The 25,232-nt window shown below is 41.6% G+C and overlaps 1 protein-coding gene across 2 annotated transcripts in view; it reads left to right on the forward strand.

Moving 5' to 3' along the window:
• The window catches only part of BANP (BTG3 associated nuclear protein), a 112,711-nt gene that overhangs the window by 84,384 nt on the left and 3,095 nt on the right, over positions 1-25,232 (forward strand). For both annotated transcript variants that reach the window (XM_063312739.1, XM_063312740.1), the window contains exon 12: positions 22,721-22,864. In XM_063312739.1, the coding sequence (XP_063168809.1) occupies positions 22,721-22,864 (144 nt within the window). The remainder of the gene's footprint in view (positions 1-22,720; positions 22,865-25,232) is intronic.

The raw sequence follows: 25,232 nt of genomic DNA on the forward strand, positions 1-25,232 counted from the left end.
GGCCAGCCTTTTCTGAAATTTATGAGTATGGTTTGGGTTGCACAGCATTCACTTTTTTAGCCAGTGCAGAACCACTGCCAGCACTTCTCCGAAGGCGCTGAGGCTGAAACTCGTTGCAATGGTCAGGTAGCTTTGCAAAACGTCCTGTGCCTGTTTTAGCAGACTTGTGAATAAACCCTGAGACCCAATGAAAGCAATATCATACCAGCAGCTTTAGTTGCTAGATTCTCCTGAGTTTAGCAGCCCTTGACTGGAAAGCCAGGGTGGACAAGTATGCCTTAAGTCTGCAAGCAACCGCCTCTGCGGGTTTTAATAAATTCCCTAAGAACATGAGAAGTTGCAGTCTACTGTAATCTGCCCAACTAGGAAATCAGCAAAAGGCTATTGATGTGACCTGGTGCTTCTTTTCATAATGTGTATATAGACAGAGAAGCTTATTGCTGAGTTTTTGTTACAGTATTTATCTTGCATTTTAAGCTTTTAATAGATGAGTATCTCACCTGGAGAACCATAATGCTTTTGCAATGGACATAATAGAAAGTAATAGGAAGTTGGTGGTGTTGGTCTCTGTTGGGCAGTGGGTTCAACAGAGGGAGCATCTCCAGCCTCAGTCCAGCTTCGACATGGAAAATGATACGCCTTCTTGAGTGACAAAATCTCATAGCCTTTTCCCAACGTTTTTCGCTTTGCTTAGAAGCCGTGTCCAGTTCCTTAGGGCATATTCCTGCATAAGCTCTCCTCCCTCACCACCAAGCCTTTGTTGCGCATTATGGTTGAGAAACTGACCCTGCAGATACAGGACCTTCCTTTCAGATAATTGTTATCGTTGCTCTGGCACAGAGATGACTTCATCAGTTGAGGGAATGCAGGAGATCCGTGCCTTGGGAGTCCATGCTGTATCTCATGCTTTGAATAGTTGCCTTTAATCTGTTAGTGGGGAAGCGGGAATCAGTATAAATCTGGCCTGTTTTACTGTCCACGTTAATACATAAAGGCCATATTTTGCTCGGACTGGTGTTTTATTCCAAGAATATTCCAAGAATTTTTTTTTGAAAGCACATTTCCTGATTGAAACATTAAAATTAAGCAATTTGAACTGGAATGGAACATGGACTGCCAGGCAAAATTCAGGCAGAGTATGACGATTGTGTCACTCAACAGATGGTTAAATTGATATTTTGGGAACAGATTGGCCATCTTCTGCTGGGAGTTGTTTTCTGACCTTGGTTCACTGGTGTAATATACATCCTTCCCCAGTGCTGGGGAGCATGGGGAGACGGGGGATATGTTGGGCTGGTTCCTTGGTCCTGCAAATGGCTGCAAGGAAGTACAGTTGTTTGGATTCTTACCATATCTGCAGTATCTGATTTTGCTTCTTCTTTCTTCCCAAGCTCCGTATGGTCTTGCTGTAGCGTTTGTTCTTGCTACGAGATAGAAACCACCCTTCATGTAAACAACTTCCAGGCATATTGCTTGGTTCTCATGGCCTGAGTATATGGGGGGAAATATGCCACAGATTAGCAGCTTCATTTCTTTGCTTTGGCACTCCCGCGGTCCGCTCGGCTTGTTATCTAATAGAATTAAAACAAAATTAGCCTTTTAAGAATCCATCTCCCATTGCACAGCATACTTGTTCTGGTCCCTCCTAATATCATGTGCCCTTTTCGGGAAGCAGAAACTGGTGGATATTATCAACTGAAAAAACATAACTTATATAACTTTCATTTAAAAAATACTTCCCCCTTCTTCTTCCCACTGGCTGTTTATATCTCAGCTATGCTTAATCATAGTTTCTGAGAAAGTTTTGGGCTGTTACACCCATCACACATCTGTTTAATCACACGAAATGCAGCATGCGCCTCAACCATAAGGCCCCTATCTGGAACCCTCTTTCATCCCTGGTCTAATGGGTCTCTTGCTACCATGGGACCCCGGGCTGAGAATCCCCCTTCCTTTGGCATCAACTCTTTTAAAAGGTGCATCAGAAGATTTCCCTTCTCCCTTGGGTGAGGAACTGTGTTTGCAAGTTAGGAATGCCTCCATTTGTGCATTATGCTAGGAGAGGATTTGTGAAAAAAAGCCTAAGCCATAATGAAGGGTTTACATATTATTCCAGGCCATAAATAAATAAACCATATTCAGGCTTAGCATGATGCGTGAAACCGGACATAGGGATGGAAGCCGTGGCACTTTGGATCAAGTCTGGATGCAACTTCCTATCTGAAAATGCCCATAATATTTTGAAACTATCTTGCAGCCCATTTATAAGAAATTGCAGGTTCTTTTACCGCAGCTATCCATTTTCTCCAAATTCCAAAGTGCACTTTTCTCAGTTTCCCTAAAAAGTTAATTTCCTGTAAGGCATTTGTTTCATTTCCTCCGTTCTAGAGAATGAGGACTACAGTATCTGCAAGGGACAGCCCTCCTCCCTCCCTCCTTCCTCCCTCCCTCCCTTTGGCAGAATTAGCAGTTGCAGGCTCCGAACAAAAATATTTAATTTTTCCCTATAGAATCCTAAATGCAATCAAATATAATAAGTGAGATAAAAACAAATATGCCAGAAAAAAACAAACAAACAGGCTGTTATAACAGCTGCCCACAAGCTTATTATTAACAGAGACTCTAATTCTCTAATCACCTATGGGAAATAACCCAACTGGACTCACTGGGATTTAATTCTCAGTATTTATTTCAGTATTTCTATACAGCCTTTCAAAGCAAAAGCATTTTCTGGGCAGCACGGAACCCATTTCATTAAAATATGCTATAATATAGGATTTCCAGCATTTTAACTTAAAAGAACAATTTAAGCCCTTACCATCATCCAGCCCAGTAATCCCGAGGGAACAAATTAAATGATTTAACATGATTTCATCTGAACAACACCAATTTAAAATCCAGCCCAGTCTCTTTAATCATACATCTAAAGTACAATAATCTGTATTTAGTGGTCCATTGCTAATTGTCTTCATTCTCACATGCATACAAACGTGTGTGTGTGTGTGTGTGTGCGATGTCCACAATGAACCTAGAAAAATGGAGATCTTTTGAAATGGGGTGGGTTGCACCATGGAGATTATACACCTAAAAGAGGGGGGGCATTAGCAACAGGAATATTAAGTTGCACTCTGCTCTAAACCTTTACAGAAAGGAATAGTGTGTTATTCCTTTGTGTGTGTGTGTGTGTGTGTGTGTGTGTGACATCCTCTATCTGGGTGGGCAACAGTATTGCTGCAGTGGTAACAGTATTGCTAAGAACAATACGGGAGCCAGACAAGATGGTGGCAGAGCTGAGGTTCACCAAAGGAGGAAGAGAAGGAAATGCTTCTTTGCAAGAGGATAACGTTTTGAGTTTTACTGGCAGTGGGTCCAAGAGGTAGAAAGGATAGGTTTAGAGCAGTATGAGGAAAAAGAGAAAGAAGTACGGTCAGAGCCTTGCTTCAAAGTCCTTCCAACAAGGGCAAGGAAGTCGGGGTTCAGCTCAAAGGGGTGGCTTTAACCTTCAATGCTCTGTGTAGCTTAGCACGAAGCTACTCGCAAGACCATCTTCTCCTGCCAGTTTCGACCTAGCCAACTCACGCCTTGGGAGAACCCGCTGGCAGGTTCTCTTCCACGCGACGCCCAGGTGCCCCTTAAATTAGGCCACGGGAAGTCTAGGCAGTGCAGAGAGAGGGTTAAAAAGACATCGCCACAAGGTGCAAACTGCCAAATACACGTGAAGTCCATACAAGCTGAACTTCTCAGTTATGCTGTCGTATCACTCAGTCAAGGAACCTCATTTCCTTTCCATGTTCCAGTCAGTGAATCATTTTATCTAAACTACCATAAATTCTGTAATAATGAAGCGAGGAAAGCACAGCCCACAAATTTGAGCGTTAAAAAAAGCCCAGCTTTTTAAAAAGTTTCATCTGCTGGATGAAAAATATATATATTACTCTGAATTACATCAGTGTTGGTGCTGTATCCATTTCTGCAGGACTCCCTTTGGGTTCAATAAACCTTGTGTTGTTTTACCTTTTCCCCAAAAGGTGTGTGCGCGCAGGAATGGGAGGTCTGTGCAAATCTCCTGCAATCCCCGTGGTGTCTTTTATGCCTGCAGACGTGGATTATGCATGCATCTGCACACAAGAAAGTTTATAGAACTGATTGTGTTGGAAAGAATAGGGTTCCAATTAGCAAGCTATTCAAGGCTCCAGTAGCAGTCCACTGCCTCTTCGTGCTCTTTTAGTGAGATTTGTTGTCATGGTAATTGTTTTGGAAAATGGAAAAAAAATGTAAATTTAAAAAAGGAATTGTGCACGTACAGATGTTTCACATTATCGTTCCTATGTGAGGCCTGGATTATTTTGGCTTCGTTCGTGTCCCAAATGGACTTTGTTTCTTAGCAGGAGGAAGATCTGAACATCTCCTTTGTAGCTATCTACTGTCGCATCAAGATCAGGATTTTGTTCTTTCACGACGCTGTATCAAACCTTATATATATTTATATGTTGTGAGGAAACCATCTGTAGTGTGAGTTTACTTGGTGGGAGGAAACTTTTTTTGGTTTGGATTTTATCTCATTCAGCGGAGAATCCATTACTATTCTGTTTTATAACCTTAAATAATCTTGGGAGAATTCATCACCTGGACTTTAAAAAAAATCCCAGTAACCCCAAATTATGTTCATACACGTGAAGATATATTTGTGGTATATTTGGGAAAGACATGGACACCCTACTCCTGCTTCCAGGCCTCGAAATAAACTGTTTGGCACTACTTGGCGGGGCAAAGTACAGCGCAACTCAGCCAGAATGCCCTCTTTGCTGCCAACCAGTTGTGCCTACTCCTGTCATTCTCCATCACGTCCAATCTGTATTGTTTTCCGTAACCTTTTATGCACGTCTTGATTAGCGAGCAGTTCTTAAATGTCAAAGGCACCAGTTCTACTTTTCCATGCGGAAACCTTACGTTGAAATCGTTTCAAGGAGGTCGCCAATCTTCATGCAACTTGGCACTGCAGTCAAAGGCGTTCTTTGTACAGAAAGCGTTTAAGGAGCGTAGAACCCACGTGAGAACACAGTAAATGTCACTAGGAGCAAAGCGCAATTATCTGCCCAGAAAGAGAGAATGTTTGTGTATCAGTGGGAATTAACACTTTGGCAAATTTGGAACTCAGTGCAGAAATATCATGGGTCATCAAAGGTTCATTCCATAACGTATCCCTTGTAGACTTTACTTACAGCTAGGTTTTTCCATGGAAAGGTACACATTACCAGGCAGGAATGGTAACACATTCCCTAGTTTTCAATAGAAGAAAATAGGTGCTCTAATTCCTTATTATGCCAGTTATCCTACCTGTGGCTTCAGCAGTATTGTTTTTGCCAAAGATGTTTGAAAGGCAGGTAGTTTCCATTGCAAATATACCTTCCATGTAGCTGTGTTGTACAGTAAAAAAAATAAACCACACTCAGAGTTTGGAAAGGATCAAATACGCAACCAGCGAAGCCCTTTCATCCTTGCCTCATAACCTTTGGCCGCGCTTAGCCAACTGACTCGCCCAAATCATCCTGCCTCCTTCTGCCCCGCTTTGTCTCTGCCTACATTGTCTCTGGGCACCCAGGCACACACATCTACTGAGCTTTATTCAAGTTACCTGAAAAGAAGTTATCGCGATATTTGGTGGACCGAATAACGAAGGGGAAAGAAGGGGGCATCCCTTGGTCCACGCTGAACATTGAAAGCAGATGCTGGAGTGGAAGCAGATGAAACGTGATGTTAAAACAATCACAATCTCCTAGAAGGTCCCACGTGTCAAATATTCATAAAAATGAGACAGGCCTTAGCAATAACACAGTGAACTGCAAAGAGGGGTTTCGTACACGGTGAATTTTCTCAGGAATTATGTACTCAATTAGTAGCACATACAATTTTGAGGCACTTTTATGATGTGTTGAGCTTGCTCTTGCCACTCCATGAGGTGGAACATGATTACTTCCTGCAGATGTCAGAGACGGCAGCCGTCGTATATCAGAACCTTCGCGCAGGCAGCTTTTGACGTACCAAGGAAACACAAACTGTTCCACAAGTGAGTAAGCAGAAATTATCGTTTCTGTCCCTGAAAGGCAGAACTCTTTTGAAATAGTGCCTTTTCTAATCTGCATTAAGGAACATAAGAAAATCACCTAACTGTAAAAAGAAGAGTATCCTTAAACTTCAGAACCGTGAATTAATAACATTTAACTTTCACTGAGCTATAATTGCTCTATGGAACAAACAGTTCACATTTGCCCCCATAATATTTTCTGATACATATGGGAAACTGAGGCCAGCAGGGGAGGACTTACTTGCATGTAATGGGATCATTAGGAGCTGTCAGTTCCAGTTGGAAAATGCTTTCTTCTGCATTGCATTTACTCCCCTCTTTCTTTCTCTATGTCTGGCTTCCAATGAAGATGCGTCATGCAAAGCCAATTAGGAATCTAATCCAAAAGGAAGTTTTCTGGAACACTTCCACTGTATTTTTCATATCACCTGAGAGCATCACTCTCCGAGCGGTTTGTAGTATAAAACAGAACAATGAAAGCAGAAGAAAAAATATATATGCAAACACACGCACACACACACAAAGCCAGCTAAGCAGGATGGTTGTTTAGAACCATCTTTAAGCCACCTATGTTTCAGATTAAAAAAAAATCTGTCAGCTCTTGCACAGTCCCCATTAACTGCAGGTAGAATGGGCATATAAGATGAACTTTATAGCAGATGTATTTGTGTTTCTTCTTGTGGAAAACTCAAAATGGTTACACATAAAATGGTGTGCTTCCTGTTCCCTGGGATAGACCAGGAATTGGATGTCCTTGCTAGGACCCAGTCATTCTGTCCACAAACTCTGCAAATAGTTATGTTGATTTAGAGCACATTACGCTGAATGAAAATCACAGTGAATGAAATCTGGAGAATGCTTTTCATGGCGGTGCTGATGTACATCAAGATGAAGAATTTCTCCCCAGGAAAGCTCTGGGACCATGGAATGAGATGTGTTTCTGGGAATCAAGTTGTTTTTTTGGACAAAAGGAAATACAGACGTTCCTTCTGTGTCTTAACTGCAAACGTATGCCTCAGTTCTTCCTCTTGATCCACCCAGAGCGTGGTTGACTTCAGCGGGCTTCAGAGAGGCAGGGACCCAGATTCAGCATGGGTGGGAGCCAGGGAGCCCGACTAACTCTTAGCTTGGAAACTTAAACGTTTTGTGGTTTTTCCGCACAGATGTAACATGTTCTCTGCGGCATCTAGGGGGAAAAATGCTTTTTATTACTACTTGCAATATAGAATCTTCGTATTAATAGAATCTTGTCATTTTTTGTTCCCAGGGCAGCTGCAGAAACCATATGATAGCTACAAATCTAATTCTACTATAATTTGTACAAAGGCCAGATCTGATGTACTCCAAATGTTTTTTTTTCCCCATGCTTAATCTAAAGAGTTCAGAATCATTAGCTGATTAGGACTCCAGCGACAGATCCCTTGCATAAATTACATGAAATCACCTTGTTAATTTACAAATTTAAATTGGAGTAAATTTAAAATGGAGTTGGAAATGTAAAATATATCAGCTGCAGCATTCTTGAGCTTACATGGTTTTATGCTTTTCTTAAATCTGGCCCTCACTTCTATTTCTCTATCCAATTTAGAATTGGTTTTCTTTTTCAATGTAAAGCTTATTGTAAGGAGAGAACATGGGAGTATTATGTAGTTCAGAGATCATCCGAGTTGGGAATATAAAAAAAGAATGAGAGAGGCAGAAATGTTCGCAATTTCTGCAGTAGTTAGTGGTTTCTGACTAGACTTATTTAATAACTTTTAAATTTCCAACCATTGGTGCTCACTGATAATTCATTTGCTTGTTAATCAAGTGAAAATATTTTGCTAAGAAGGAAATTTTTTTTATCCAACAAGCAAGGGGCAACTTCCACCATAACATATTAAAGGTGGGATAATAATAATAATAATATAATAATAATAATAATAAGAAGAAGAATTTATTCACTGAAATATAAATGTACTTGTTTTCTAATTGAGAAAAAAGCATAGTTTTCTTAAAGTCTTAAGTTCTGCTGTTTCTTCAGATATATTGCTTTTGGACATAAGTATTATAATTTGTACAAAAACCAGATCTGATGTACTCTAAAAGTTTGCTTTTTTCATATTTAATCTGAAGAGTTTAGATCTGGTCTGATTTGGTCTGCTTATGGACATCTCTGGTAACAAACATTTTTATGGTTGTCAGATTCTTAAGCTTTGGTTGATGGATGGATGGATTGATTGGTTCCTTACTTACTGTAGCTGCTATGCTGCTCAGACCTGAAGGCTTATATCTACCAATTATTATTATTAATAATAATTAATTAAACTTGTATGCCACCGGACTCTAAAGAACTGGGTAGCTCATAACAATCAAAGAAAGAAATACAATAAAACATATAAAATAAGGAAAAAATTAAAAAGAGGAAGCACAGTGAAGTGAGGGGTCTCACTTTCCCTCACTGAAGCCTGGGTGAAGAGCCAGGTCTTCACAGGTCTTCTGAACAACAGCAGAGTGGGGGGCCATCTGGATCTCAGGGGGCAGGAGCCGCTACAGAGAAGGTACACTTCTGGGGTCCTGAGAGATGACATTGTTTAATCGAAGGAACCCGGAGCTCGCCAACTCTGCAGGACTGAATCGGCCAGGCAGATATTATGGGATATGATAACATAGGGCTAAAGACTCTAACAACCATCACAATATTTGTCATCACAGATGGCTACTTGATCTGCCACCGAACAGGAGTAGGCTAATCTTCAGTGTCCCCATAGGCTCTCCTGAAGAGCCACATTTTCTGGACTCCATTTCTGATTTTTAAGGATAACGTGGCCCAGTTTTATTTTCATTGATACAGCCCTCCTGAGTAAAGATAAACCTAGTTTATGCAGTTAAATGCTAACAAATCTTGTTTAAACTTAAATAGAGACTATTTTCCTTTATTTCTGGTTATACTTTTATAGATTTCCCTGTTGGGTATTCAGCTGAGTTATAGAACTGGCAGTATACTGGGGAAGTCAGATGTGTACTCTAAAAAAAAAAGTTTTAGGTCCAGGACATAACACTGCTTCAAATTTATACGCCATAGCTTTTTGCTTCCTGTAAAGAAACTGGGCGGCATTCAAGAAACAGTTTTTTAAACAAGTCCATCTGCTGGTGGGGAAACTGTTAGACGCAGGATGCTGTTAGGATAAGAGATCAGAGAAAAGTGGACTTTGGCTGGCCCATTCCTTCAGCTTGGTAGCAAAATACCTTGCTGTACAGAGGAGACATCTTAGGGTCAGCCACAGGGCAGGAATAGCTGACCGAGACTGTCATTTCATCGGTGCAAAGTCCTGCAGTAAAACGAGGTGGAGCTGCACATTGCTTAGCACACTTGGGATGGGATGCAAAGGAGCCATCGACATTGGCATATCTGCTGCAGCCGCATATAAAGACTGAAATGGGTTGTCTTCCACAAATACTGTCCTGTGCCTGTCTTCTCTTAGAAGGAACTGGAGCCCTAGCTGGTCATCAGTAAGCCACTTGGAGAAGGAGGGAACTGCAGAGTAGGACAGGCAAGTAAAAGAGTAGCAGAGAACTTAACTAATTTAAAGGAATTCAAGTCTCTAGGACTAAATAAATTATATGCTAGGGCACTGAAGGAACTGGTGGAGGCGGCTGCTGATCCTCTCTTGGTAATTTTTTGAGAACTTTGGAGAACTGGCAAGGTCCCAGAAGACTGGAGGAGAGTAAATGTTTCCAGTCAGCAATCAGCGTAGATATTGTCTTTTCTCTGGTCAAAGAAGTCAATTTGGCCACCTCAGTGAGTTCCATCATTTTCACCAGCCATGCCTCCATTGTGGGTAGTGCGGAATCTTTCCATCTTTGTGCAAACAATAATCGCACTGCAGTTATCATGTACAGAAACAAAGTTCCATGATTTTTTTCCAACTGTTTGTCCATCAATCCCAGAAGAAAAACCTCTGGTTTCAATTGTATATTATTCTTTAAATTCCTCTGAATCAGGATGTATGTATTTGAATCCAAAATCTTCTAGCTTTTTTACACGTCCACCAAACATGATAAAATGTCCCTTCTTATTGTTCACATTTCCAACACAACTCTGAAGTGCCTTTATACTTCTAGACAATTTCTCCGACGACATGTACCAATGGTTTTCCATGGTAGTTGTAACAGGGATTTTAAAGAGAAGTTCACAGGGTTTAGCATAATAGGCTAGGCAGTAATCCAATTCTTCCCAATCTGATTTCTTCCAGATGGTTTAGACATCAAGTCCCATAATCCCTAGCCAGCATGTCCAATAGTTTCCTGGAGACATGTCTGAAGGACACCAGGTTGGGGAAGGCTGTATTAAACTTTTGGATTGCCCAAAAATTCAAGTTAATCGAATTCAAGGTATTCTTCTGATCCTCTCTGATCAAGTCAGTTCCCTGAACTCTGAAGTCCTTACCTTGAAATTAGTAAGTTTCCAGTTGGTTTTTGCAGCACAGAGTTAGAATCCCAACTGACATACTTAAGGGATTATATAATGTTAACAGACCATTGGCACCAAGTTGAAGAAACTTGATTTGGGGGCAGGACAAAAATACGTCTACAAATACCTCAAGACTTTCACAAATGGGAAACTATCATCTATTTAACTTTTACATTTAGCCAAAATATCTGACAGGCTCCTCCAGTTCATTCTCTTCTTGATACCGTAAAATAAGGAAGAGCATGTAGAAGTGTCCATTTTTGCTGTGATTAAAGAGAAAGCAGATGTGTGATGAATTTGTAGTAAGCTGCTTTCTACTTCCGGCTGCAAAGGAATTGCATGAACGTATTGCAGGTCAACACTGGATGCTGCAGAGCAGCTATTTCTATACAGATATACTTAATTTTTAACAGATTAAAACCCTTTTTGTTCTTCAGTTGTTCCTGACTGTTCGTGACTTGATGGGCATCATTTCAGCAGGGTTGTCTATCAGTATCTACTTCTTTGAGTCCTAGTGACATCAGTGTTAGTATCTAGCCATCTTGGCCTCTTTTCTGATTGCCTTGGGTTTTTCCAAGCTTCAGGGCCTTTTTTTTGCATTTTGTGTTCTAAATGGTTGAGCTTTAGCTTCATTACTGTCACTTCCAGTTTTACTTCATCTAGTGTTCTTCTTGTGGCTTAAGGTATTTTTCAGTCACTTCTCCAGCACCACAATTCAAAGGCATCAATTTTTCCTTGCTCAGCCTTTCTGATGGGCAGCTTTCACAGCCATGTATTACAGCTCGGAAAACCATGGCCTTCATAGTCTTCTCTGTGAGTGAAAGTGCACATCAGTGTTTTGTCTAAAACTGTCACAGTCTTTCTCCCAAGTAGCCTTTCTCTCTTCGTTCCATGGCTGCAGTCACCATCCCCGTAAAATTCTGAGCCTAGAGAGTTAAAGCCTATTAGCACCTCAGCCTTTGCTCTGCCTAATTCTATTGGACTGGCCTTGCCTGTTGGCATCTTTCATTGAGCAGCAGACCCAGTTTTGCACTCTCTACTTTCACCTTCAACCAGAAATTCCTTAAATCTTTCTTGCTTCCAGACATCAAAATTATATCTTAATTAAGGTTGCTGATGTTCCTCCCAGCAGTATTTCTGCCAATTTCTACCTCTTCCAGTCCAGCATTTCCCATGTTATGCTCTACGTAGAAGCTAAACAAGCAGCAGGACTGCAGACAACCTTGGCACAATCCCTTCCCAGTTTTGGAATGTCTGGCTCTAGTTCAGTGATCAAACCTTTGTATTTATCCATTTTGGAAATGTTTTTGTAAAGTTCTTCCATATAGTTGCACCACCTCTTCTTCATGTTTTCTTCTTCCAGTAGATCTTGTGTGTCTTTCGTCTTTTATTGTGTCCATCTTTGCATAAACCTTTCCCTCAGTTTCTGTAATTTTCATAAATAAATCTGTTGTCCTTCCCATTTGATTGTTATCCTCGATTTCTTGACATTGATTATTAAGATATAACTCCTTGTCTCTGGAACTCAGCATTTAATTGGACAAATTGTCCTCTGTTACTATTGCCTTTCTAGCATGCTTTCTCAAGGCTTGCCTAAAAATTTGTCATAGCGATCTTCAAAAGCCCACAGCACTGAATTCATTACTTCCATTGTCAGGTGCTGCAATTCTTCTAAGTTCCCCCTTTTTAATAGATATTACAATATAGATCTTAACAAGCAGAAAAGGACTGCCAAGAACTTCTGAGAAGGAAGGTCTAAGCCTAGAAGCAGAAGTTGTTAGGATTGGAGATATAAATCCTGCTTTGCTTTTTCTGTTATTGCAGAGAGGATATGGGTGGAGAGAGAACTGTGAAATATTTGCTCATTAAAAACAAATGGTGTCTTAATTTAAGAAACATGAGTATGTTTAGGAAGCGATAACTTGCTGTGTTCATGGTTTTTCTAACTGCTCATTTTTAGCCAAATCTGTCTTGTGGGACCTGATAGCCCTTTGGCTCTACATTGTGACTGGTCAGACAGAACGGTTTGTCTCTGATTAAGATCCAAACTGGGATGATGGTGAAATTGCTGGAGTAAAAGACAGGAGTCAATACAACCCCATCTATCTTGATCATATAAGAGGAATAGTATGATGGCTCTCCACTATTCTGTTACTGCTTTTTTAATGCAAGATTTGTTGGGGTATCAGTCTTTCTCCATTCATAGTACTGCCCATTTTACATAGTTTTGCAGCTTGGCGTTACAACTATGTTTTGTTACCTTGGCAACAAAAATCGCATTTCGCTTGTAATTCTTCTTTGGAAAAACTCCTGTTGTGAGTTATATCATAAATTAAAACATTTGTAAAGTTTACTTAGTTTTACTACTTGTTTCTGTTGTTGTTTTTTTTCCCAGTGATGGAATTTGGCAAAGAAGGGATGTTTTGAATGTAAACTGAGGAACTGCAAAATATGACATTATCCCCAAGTGATTCTAGTGGCCTTTTGAAGATCAATACGACTTCGGACTGTAAAAATTTTACTGGATTCTAAGTAGATTCAACAAATGACAGGTGCTTTTATTTCTTTATGGAAGGCACAGCAGGAAAGATAAATACATTGTGGATGTTATCTAAGGCAAAAAATGAGAAATGTGGAGCTAGCCCAAGCATGTTCTCCCTTGACCATGGGGAACAAGAAGTGACATGACACAGGCATATCAAAATAGGCAGGAAAGAGAAGCAGATAGAGATGGTTTTCTCCCTTCTCATAATTCTAGAGCCTGGGTCCTCCTTAAAAGCGGCATGAGGAAAGATTCCACTGGTAGAAGGAAGTGTTTTTCTTCATAGATTAATCACCTGAAGGTCTTTTCCTGAAATCACTCTGGAACTATGTAATGACCTCTTTAACCATGCTACAGCTATCTAGAGAAAACTAAATTTGCCAAAAGTCCAGTGAGTTCATTAAGCTGGCAAAAATTCAGTCCCAGATCTCCTGTATCTTAATTTGGGATTTTTGTCTGCTACCTTTTGCGGATTCGCAACTGAGTTTTAACATTGAAATTGTGACTATAACTTGTATTTCCTTGTTACTTCAGTGAACAGAAGTCTGACCTAGGTCCTAATAACTCCTGGCCAAAAGCCACAGAGACCAGGCTCTTGAGTTCTCCCTCTTCTCTCTTCCCATCAAAATGCATAATCAGTTTCTGCTGTTGAGATGTTCCCTCTTGAACTTTGCACAGTCTTTGGCAGGCATTCACATTTCTTGCGCTCTGATGAAGTTAATTTAATCAAGAATTTCTCAAGAGGCAGATTAGTGAGACAGCACAAAGGCCTGGCCCATTATTTGCTTTTATTGGTTGAGAAGGCAGTCACATATAAATGTGTACAAAGAGAATCACCTTTCCTTGACCTTGGAATATGGTGTCATCATTTAGTCCTTTGGCTTCATCATGTCACATGTGTTTCCCATCCAGTTGCTGGATTTGGACACTTACTGCCAGTCATTTAAGGGTAGCCCTTTTTAGGGAGGAGAGAAAAAGAAGTTGGGTGGCTGTCATTTAACTTAAATTTGGGTATTCATTTGCAGATCCAGCAGATGAATCCTGTTAAGATTTCAGAGACCGGTATATATCTTCCCAGAGCTGCCCATCATTTTTTAATAAATGTTGGTTGAAAGTTTCTGTAAAATTCAAAAGTAACATCTTGTAGGCAAACTTAAAGGATGTCGCTTTTTTCGCATACAGTTCCGAGAATAGAGCACAGTTGTACAGTCGTGTTCATGCCCTACTCCTAAAGTCACCTTTAAGGGCTTCAGCTGTTTGGGTTGAAGCTGTTGACTAATCAGCACATCTGTTTCAAACTCTTGAGAGATCTTCTGGGGTGAGAAGTGGGCCATTCAACTTCCATTACTTTTGGTATCAACCCGTCTGCTATCCACTGATGCTGGACTGTTCCATCTCCTTAACTATGATTAAGCTGAACTAGCAAGTTAGTTGTTGGGAGTAGCTGCAAACAATACAGTTTTCCAAGTAGAATGCTTTGGAATGCACGTCCTCCCCTATTCACAGAGGCTTGTTCTGTGTTGTATTAATGCTGAGTTGCTACCTGTAATGAGTGCTATCAAGGGCTAACATAAATCAACCCCTGTGGAACAGTATTTGTTTAATATTTCAAACGATCCAGGTCTTTGTCAACAAAATCCATGTTAACTGTTGTTTTTCTTCCCTAGCAAAATTCCTAATGGAATTGTGGACATTAGATTTAGTATGCCAATTAGCCTGAAAGCCAGTTTAACATTCTAGCTCAAATAACTTTATAAATGTAAACCAGATATTAATCACCAGGGCAATTATTTTTCATAGCATGTTAGAATACAGCCAGTTTTGTGTAGCGAAGGTGCTGTTCTAGAAACCAGGATACTAAGACTTCTCCCCCAGGCACAGACGTTGGATGGGTGATTTTTGGGTCAGTCACTCTCCCTCAGCCTAACCCACCTCACAGGGTTGTTGTAGAGAAAATAGGTGGGAGCATAAAAGGCAGGGTATAAATCTAATAAATAAATAAATAAAAATACCAACACAAGTTGTAGTAGAATAATATTTCTTTATTATACACTATTTCTTAAGCATCTCAAAGTAGTTTACAATAAAAACAGCAGTAAAACCCATATTCAAAATATATAATAATATATCAAATGCTTCAAAGGTGGTGACAGGGAATCTCATGTAGAAACCAGCTATTAAAAATGGGATCTCTTCTTTGTTAAAGAATATTTTACATTCTAGCAGTTAGTATCAAATTTTTAGGTTCCCCAGTCAAATAGACGGTTAGTATTTTCCCATTTCTTGCCCTGAAATACTGGCTGAGCAGTAGATTTCCCATTAGGAATGAAAGATTAAATCACATCTTAGAAGTATTAATTAATTCTCAAAATAAACAATCTTTAATATGATATATATATAATTCTCTATAGGAAGGCATCCTAAACTCTTAACCAGTTCTAGCGGTTTAAATAAATTCTGAACAATTGACCCAGTTGCATAATTAAAGAAAATTAAGCTTGCTACAAATATTCTAAAAATATCCAAAGAAAAGCGACACATCATTAAAAGTGAAATATATCTCTCCCAATTTGTAGGGAAGAATTGAACTTTCCTAATATGACTCGGATGCAAAGCTTTTCAATAGAAGAGCTTCTATAATAATTACAGGCAAAGGATATGAATGTGATGACTCTACCTCCAACAGCAACAGCATAATATTCTAAAATTACATATTACAACAACAACAACAACAAAATTAGCCAAACTGAGCACAGGCAACACCATGGCAGAGTTCAAAATTGTGCATTGGAATTTATGTGAACAGTTTGAATTTACTCTCAACACATTTGACAAAGTCTTAGAAAACAAGGAGGTCAAGATCTTGTGGGATTTTAGCATACCGACCAACAGACATCTGAAATACAACACACTAGACACCGCTAAGAAAACGAGTGTGCTGCGTAGATCTAGCAATACCTGGAGGTAGTTGAAGAAAAACAAAATAGGTGCTAGCAAGATCCAGGAACGTCCCGTCCGTTGTTCATCACTGGTCCCTGCGAATCATTTTAGTTCATCAGAAGCCTCCTAACGATCGTGAAGACGCTTGTTCCTCAAAATCTCAGGACGCCGGCGGGAGCCCTCTGCCTTTGCCCGGCGCTCTTGTGCTGCTTCTGCACCTGGAATCTCCTGTAGCGGCTGCCCTTGTGGCCTTCCTAAGCATCCCAGGCAAGAGTAATCATTAACGTACACCGCACTGCAGCATTATTTATCTGTTTACCCTTTCTATACATTTAAATGTCATGCATTTCACAGGCATTTTAAAACGACATTTTAAAAGGCACTTCTATCCAGGGAAACCGAGTTCTCCGGCTACTTGCAAGGAGACCGGTTGAGGAGCTGTGGGGCACAGGGAGTATTCAGAATGCTGGGAACTACACTACCAATACCTGTTTCTTCCTTGGCTTTTATTATAGCGTATTCATTCAAATGCTCCGCAAGCATTACCTGCATGACAGAATATTTCAGCTGTGAATGATTTGTTAACAGCCATGCTGTACTCCGAGCCAGTCTGAAAATAGCATTCTCCCTCATAGGATTTGCCCGGCCCTAATTACTTAAACACACCAATACCCCAAATAGCGGTAAATGAAGCGTATTTCATGGTATCGCTGGAAGAACCTGTCCATTTCAAGGGAAGAAGTTTTTGCGCTTTTGAAAGACTTTCCAGAATGGAAAATGTTTAATGTCAAGAGTAAGCCATTTAGTTGGTGTGTTCCTGAAAAATAATCTGGAGCAATAAACGTCAATGGAGCAAGGAAGTGACCTGAGCGTTTGCTGAGGTTGGAAGCTGTGCCTTCAGAGAGAAAAAAATGGGTGGGCAGGGAAGGAAAGAGAGTTCATTATCTTTTAATGCTATTTTTCCCCTGGTCTGACAGTTAAGTGCCAACTGGGAGATATAGCTTGCAGATGGAAATTTTGCTAGAACGGGTTGAGACTGGCTGTGGGAGAGCAGGACCAAGAGAGGCGCTCTCGGTCTGGGTGCTTATTCCCAAGATCACTAACATCCTTTTTGTGCATTACTGCAAGTTTTGTGTAGCAGGTGAGCTGTCTTCCCAACAACAGCCGCAGAATATGCGAAGGTGCGTCTGCTCTGCAGCTGCATGGAGAACCTTCGCCATAGTTCCCAGTGTCACACATATTTTAGGGTTTTTAAAAAAATCTGTACCGTGACCTCCATAAAGGAAAAATAACCACGCTCTGTGTTAAGATGCTGTATACTGTAAAGCATAATGCTAATAAACCAACAGCAGAGAGATTGGTCGATTTGTTTTGAATTTTACAGGTACCCCAGCATTGCTGCTGCCCACCCTCACCTTTAAAGGCAGGCAAAGAGGGAAAACCCGGCCAGAAGACGTGAAGTCCGTAAAGCTGGCGCAAAGGGCATTTTTAAAGCCTTCCTCTTTGTCTTTTTCCCCTCCTCCAAAAATGTTATTTTCTAACTCAGCAAGTAATATCAGATCTGCCGATCATTCTCTCTTGGGCCTGATGGCACTATTTTGGCAAAGTGAAGGACGTGGCTTGGCTATGAAATCTGGCTCAGGCTGACTTGGATCCTGGTGGCCTCACGGCTGTGGCCTTGGCCACGGGCTAGAAGTAGGTTGCCACGGCCTTTCCCAGAATGGTTTGTTGGTGCTTCCGGTGCCCTCGTATACTCTCCAGCCGTGGGATCTACAGGCAGTCTCCTATCCAAGGACTAACCAGACAAGACTGGCCAAGGGCTGCTCCTTAAGCAGGTCCAGAAAGGTGGTCCAGAAAGGAAAAAAACAAAAAATAAAAGCCGAGTACTGTTTTTCGACCAGCATGCTTCTTTGGATAGTTGTGTTACATTTGTGTTTCTTGAAACCCCCGGCTATCTCAGCCTAGATAGCGTTGGAGCTGGGAAATAAGTTTCCTCCTGTAGTTCGGTCTACCTACCTACCTACCTATCATCCATCCATCCATCCATCGCTATCCGACCTGCTCTCAAAAGACACTAGATGTAACATCTGTGGCAAAACTTGGCAGAATGTCTTTTTTTTCATCTTGTTGTTCATTTGAACAGCAACCATATGTGTACAGACAAAAGCTGCCACTAATGCATTATTAAACTCTTCTCCCCTTCTTGAGCCAAAACAAAGGCAAAGGAGCATCCCCATGGATCGGCTCTTTCTCTTTTTCTTCTATTTTGATGTACAGAGCTTGCTTAAAACCATCTGCTCAACTGGAAGGGCATTTCTGGTTTCTCTTTTCTTGACCATCTCTACCCATTTTGCATCAGCCTGAAAGGATGCGGGAGAAGTCTCCTGGAACTGCAACAGAAAGTTCAATTCATAAGTTTTTTATTCAGATGTTTCACAGAAACCTTTATTTGCTGTGAAATATTCCTTTTATTTTTAAGACCAGGAGCAGGTAAGAAATACAGAACTGGTGATTTAGAGATCCTGCAAAAGTCCAAGCAAAGGCAGCTTTCTGGCTCCAAAACCGTGTGCCATATTTCTCATGTTTATCTCTTGGCCTTCTACTGTGAGAGAGCAAAAGCTTCCTTGCATTTGTAGCTTTAGTAGGACTTTGCTCCAATCATTACTATTGATTTGCACCTTTTATTTACAGGGAAGGAACAAATCTGATTGCGCAAGGGATGTCTGGGTGAATCTTCCATTGTGCAGCTCCAGGGGATCCACTGAGTGGATAAATGCTTATCCCCCAGGTTCATTTGCCACACCCAGGGATGTCTGCAGGGTGTGGTTAAAAAAAAAATCCAGGTGGCAGCCATGATGGTGCAGTCACCCTGCCCATTTTATATGGGTGTCATGTGGGTAGAGCTTTTATGACCCCATCGTGGCCACCATCTTGACTTGTTGACCTCATCCTATGGACACTCCTGTCCATGCCCCAGAATATATGAAACACAGTCATTGGGTGGAACTTAGTTGGTGAGTCGGAGCTGGGCCCCCCATATCTGTGCAAGAAAGGGAAGGACTGTGGGACTCACCTCTCAGACTGACTGGGATAAACACTGAGATGGGCCCTGCCAGAAACAGCTATAGATGCTCAAGGCTGGCCTGCCTCTGCCTCAAACGGAGGAAAGCAGGGGTACGTGCCATGAACTGCATTTTTCTCTGTAAATGGACTGAAAAAGAGAAGGGGGAGGGATGGATCGTAGATAGTTTTCATGCATTGGTCTTTTTTTCCCCCTCATCATGCAAAATGGCAGGAATAATAATCAGCTGCTAAACCTTGGCAGGTTTAACTACTCGTTCTCTCCTATTTTGATCCAAATTTGCTTGGAAAAAATGATAGCAAATTCAGTAGCTATGATTCCACATTTGCAAAACCTGAGCTCACTTATTTACTAGGCAATGCGGCTCTTTAGAGGTGGCCTGCCAGCATCCAGGACCCGCTGAAAGAAGTTTAGTGATTCAGACCTATTGCTGTGGCAGTATTTTATGGGTGGTAGAAAATACCTTTAGATAGTTTCTATAAGCATAACAAAGAGTGAAACAAAAGAATATTTTGATATGCTTGTTTGTAGAATTCAGTGGTTATTTGTGTTGTCTGCTAAAGATAGTGTGTCTGGCTAGTTAGCGATGCCTTTGGGTTCTCTGCTAGATTCTCTTCGTTGTTTGATAAGAAAAAGGTGATCTTGAGCCAGCTGGAGAGAAATCAAATGTACTGAGCTGTGATCAAGTCTGGACTGGCCCATGCTTTGACTAAGAAAATTTAAAAATAATACACGGCGGTACTATATTGGCTTATTTTCCAGATTATTTTGAAAGAAAATAATGAGTTGGGGGGAGAGAACTCTGTTCTTACCAATGTGTTTATCTAGTTCGATAATAATTCTATGGACAAGACAGTAGCTTTGAATGAAAGTGATAAAATAGATTAGATTTATTTTAATTTGAACACTTGGACTTGCTCCCTGTTCCTCTAACCGCACTGCAGTCCCACGGTTCAGTCAGAAAGCTGCTCTGTTCCAACCATCTCCTTTTGTTTACCATTGGTTTGCTTTTCATGCTCCCTAACTCTCTCAAACCATTTTTATCTTCAACATTTTTAAGCTGGTAAACAAATACATTTTATGTAGGGAGGGGGCTGGCTGACATCTTTAAGCCATTCTCAGCATTCTTCTGTTATGTCTTCAGTTTGCTTGCAAACAGCTCTGGAATGTTGTCTTTAAGCAAAATATTTAAACAGTTCCTACAAATCTCCCAACGAGGCGAAGGACAGTGATCAACAGCATAAGGAGCCCTGCCACAATCTGTTCTTTAGGCACAGGACAATTCAACGTGAAAACTGTTGCTCTGAAAAAACAGGTCTTCCTTGAGAGTAATACAATTGGTTGATTGATTGATTTTGTGCCATCAAGTTGTCGTTGACTCCTACTGATCACCTAGATAGATTTTCTCCAGGAGGTTCTGTCCCTAACCTGATCCTTCAGGTGTTCCAGCGATGCACTCATCACCACTGTAACTGAGTCCATCCATTTTCCTGCTGGTCTTCCTCTTCGTTTTCCTTCCAAAGTAATACGAAGACCTCAGATTTAAATAACATCTTCTGCCTCAGTTGGTCAGGGTAGGATTCCAATTTCTCCTCCACAGCGTGGAAGAGGGAGAGTTCCAGTACTAGGTGTTGAGGCTTTTCATAGTCTGGTTTTTTTAAAAGCCAAGAAGGACGTATTGCACTCTTCAGATTCCAATCCCAAAGTCTCAAAAAGCTGTGGTCAACGCCATGCAGTTCAAGGTTCTAGAGCAGACAAAGCCTCTTCAGTGGGAGAGATCTTCATCCAGCGGGTCAATACTTAAAGCCCAGTTGAAGGCTGATAGTTTGGAACCACATAAAAGCTAAGCATGTCTGTATGGGTCTGAGCTCTCTGGGACGCCCTCTGCTTTGTTGCTTCTCCCGTCCAAGATCTGTGCTCTGCTTTAACTGATTCTGCCTTCTGCATTTCGGAAACTGATTTCTCAGAGCTGCCTTTCTGCAGTACGACCCAGTTGTAACCCAACTTGTTCACAGGCCCTGGATGCAGTTGGCCTGTGGCGCCCCCTTGAACTGATTCCAAATTCTGTCCCTTCTGTGGATCAGCTGGAAAGCATTAGTTAATTAATCAATGGTTTATAGAATACATCTTTCCTCTCCATAGTCAAGAGGAGAGGTTCTGCGACTGAGTGTCACAATTACATTGCTTCTTTTGCCAGCCCACACACAAAAGGGAATCTGTTCGTGTTATTTTTCATTAAAAGAAAAGTCATAAAAGGAAATTGGATCTCTCTTTTCTTGTTTAATAATCATTCTGGCCTTTGGAATTGAAACAAAAGTTGGACTGATATAATCAACACCTACCCGCAGAGATATAGTCAATGGAAAAATTGTGAAGCTGAGTTATATTCTGCAATGCCGGTCATGGCCATGAAGCTTGTTTACCCAGATGTAGCATTCACTTATTTCAGAGCTTGGACCAAGATTTAAAATACTGGGGGTGGGGGGCAGATTTATGTGAGAGGTTTTTGTTAAGACCTTGTGCAGTTGTAATGGTGGATGAGAAGTAGTATATTTTATATATCTTTTCCGCTGACTTACAAAGTAGTACTCCAAATTCCACAAACCTGCTTGCTATTCTGACCTTTTAAAATCTAAAGTATTCAAGAAATAGCACCTTTCAGCACATTTTCTCAGAGCAGCATATTCCAAATGGGCCTCCATAGATGTTTAAAGACTCTTCTTCCTCTTTAAAGAGAGGAAGATATCCCTCCCCACTTTTTTCTTGCTCTTCTGGTCCTTCTGTTCTCTGTAGGAGCAGCTCTGATATTACCAGAACATGGCATTAAGTGGTCATGGCTTCTCCAGGCACATGGCTGGTTGTGGATGTGGCCAAAAATAAGCGAGCTTAAAGTGTTGGTTGAAATGCTACTGAGATCCTGGGGAACTTGAGAACGAAGCATGCTGTCCACATGTTGGCCATGAAAGGGACAATTGGTTTGAAATTCTTGCATGTATGGAAAAGGAATGTGGCTGTTCTCTCAGTGAGAATAGGAGCTAATTTAGTTCAACCTACTATAAATGGATGAACACTCAGGGGAAGCCAGTGTATTCTGATGATGAGTGCTACTAGATATTACAGAAAATAAATGTTTTATATTGATTATTATGATAAAACATTTATTCCATACCAGATAGGTGAATTGTTAAGATGCCACATAACCTTTCACTTCTTTTAGTCCAACAGACCAACATGGAATCTTGTCTGGAACTGGTTAGTTTAAAGGAATCCAACATGAAATGCAATTTAAGGCTATTGTATTAAATATCCTAATGTGGGCAGATATAATACTAGCTTAAAAAAAACCATAAAGCATCAACAAATGCAAGGGGAACAGGCAGGGCCCACTGAGGTGGGAAGAATGCATTTTCTCCTCCAAGGCGAATGTTATATCAAATAAACACATTGTGATTTCTTTGCTTTTTTTCTGGGCAATCTTGTCTGATTCAATAGTTTTATTGGCGATTGGGTAAAGGGAACTTTTGTGCACGGATCTGTTTCTGGCATGACCAGTGTTTCCTAATTATGACTTTTCAGGGATGCCCACTGACAACACGTTCTCTCTTCCTTGGCCTGCAGGTGCTACAAGGTGCTCAACTGATTGCAGTCGCTTCTTCTGATCCTGCAGCTGCTGGTGTCGATGGATCACCACTCCAGGGGAGCGATATCCAGGTCCAGTACGTCCAGCTGGCCCCAGTGACAGACCACTCCGCTGCTAATCCAGTGTGTAGACCATTTCTGTTCTTGAAAGGGGGATATGCACAGGGATCTCAGAGCTTCCGTGCCACAAGGCCTAGAACTCTCCATTCTTCTAAAGACATCAGCTCTTTTTGTTAAAACCAAATGCAGCTATTCCTGCTGTCAAATCTTTGGTAGACTTGCCCTCCACAGCCATTCCCAACGTGGTGCTCTCCATAATTCCCAGGCTTGGAATTTTGGGAGTTATAGTCCAACACATCCGGAGAGCACTGAGTTGAGCAAGGCTGATGGAAGTCAGGCTGAAACACCAAACTGTAGACGGGACTAAGCTGGAAAAACTTGAACTGTACGATATTCAGGCAGGGAATGTGAAGGAAGTTCGTAATTGGTGTTCTTACTTCATTTCCTCCTTTCTTCACAATGATCACCAATCCATTTTGTGTTTTTTCACTTCCGGAACATGTGTGCGCACAGCATTGCCAGTTTTAGGACCTGCTGGTGGGACTGAAAGGAGATTAATCCTGCCTTTACGCATTCTGCTTCAAGCCCTCTGTCTTCCAAGCCTTCCTGCCTGCAGCACCAATGAGACGCCACTTCCTGAGCGGCCTTGCTCTGCATTAGGGGTGGAGGGAAGCTTCAGTCCCGAAGGGCCTCTTGCAGGAGCTTGGCGGGGACAGGTGTTCTGTCAGTGGTGGTCCTTCCCTCCTCCCTTCTCCTTCTCGGTCTCCATGGAGACACATCTTCCCTCCAGGCCACTCACTTTCCCACCAATACACACGTTTCCCCCGTTAGTCTTCCCTTATTCCCCTCCACCCCATGATCAGAATGAAGGGTCCTTTTCCCCTCTCCATAGGAAACGATGGTGTGAATCTACCGTGATGTTAATCTTCCTTCTCCTGTAAGTCCCCCTCCCCCTGAACCACTGATTAGAAATTCTGGAATGAGATCAGATCGAGAAACCTGAATGCTGGCCCCTTGTTTGCTCTTGGAGCTCGAAGGTCTGCCCCCCTGGTTAAAGGCCTCTGAGTTTCTCCATAGATTTCCTCCCCCTGAATGCAGTGGGGAGGCGTATTGCCCGTGATTTCATCTTTCCTCATCCTGCTCACATTTAACGGGAGCAGCTGTCTTGAGTCCAGCAGTAAATCTTTACATCTGCGGGCAGGGATGGTGGAATTTCTCACTTTCAGACACTTTGCACCGTGTTAGCTTTTAATATTGTGGTTAACCACGGAGATCTGTACCGTGCTGCAGATAACCCTGAAGGAATGTTTACCCTTAAGAACGGTGAGAATACGTAAAAGTGCAGATCAGGCTAGAAAGAAGCATGCTAGGGCTGGTCAGGCTGATTGCTGAGTAAGCAGATATCGGCAAGGCAAGTCAGATGAGTGACAAGAGCTTGGACTACGAAAAGGAAGCCCGTTTAAGGACGGTGCAAGAGCGAAGTTCAGGGGAGAAACCTCATGGCATCCTACTTTTGTTCTTCCTGTTCTTCATGCTCAGGTGGTAAAACAGCTGGAAGCACAGAATTATCCCCCATCAGACCAGCTTCAATTGCTGTGAGAATAGCGCTAGGCTTGTGAGTTATACAGAAGTCTTCACCTCTGTGCCAGTCAGAAAATTCTGCCTAGCTGAGAGGGTTGCATGCTTTCATTTTGATGGAGGATTGCTAGATGACACTCTCACACTTCCACACCAGTGAGGTGGAATCAGCTCTAAGAGTGTTCCACAGTGGTGGTGGTGGTGGTGGTGATGAGGATTCTCCAGGCCTTGGGTGCTCGGCACACAGGTACGCACCTCCCGAGGAGCAGCAGTTGCCCCAGATTAGGTCCTCGGGTGGCTAACAGGTAACAGGCTTGGGACACAGTGCCAGGCAAGACTGCTTCGGGCGCAAAGGATGCCAGGGCACACCCCAGCCGACGTTTATTTTTGTGCGCTGATTGCATTCTTTCCCTACAGAAGTTCTTATGGTCCCTGAGATGTTAAATTACAGTAATAACACTGGAATACCACACAAGATTTGTTTTTCCTTCCCTCTGCTGAAATTGGTGTGAGTGGAAACGTCTCCCACTTAAAAGCCAGCCTTTGGAGAGCCTTCCACATCTGGTTAAACGCTGGATAATTAACTCAGCACTCGAGGAAGAGTTATTTGCTTTACCGAGTTCTTTCTTCCAGGTGTTGGGGTATATTTTAGCTGCGTACAAACTGCTGTTGTCAATGTTCTTATTAGTAAGTTGTATATTTGGGGCGGCGGGGGGGGAGAGCAACTGAAATGACCTGTAAAATGAACGGAGGTGGGGCAAAATCTGTAATAACATTTTATTACTGGCAGGAGAGTAAGCAGAATCAGGCAGTAATTCATTTCAAAGCATTTGCCCTTAATTGGGGAAGAAAG

This window comes from Candoia aspera, chromosome 11, assembly GCF_035149785.1.
Source record: "Candoia aspera isolate rCanAsp1 chromosome 11, rCanAsp1.hap2, whole genome shotgun sequence".
Taxonomy (NCBI): domain Eukaryota; kingdom Metazoa; phylum Chordata; class Lepidosauria; order Squamata; family Boidae; genus Candoia; species Candoia aspera.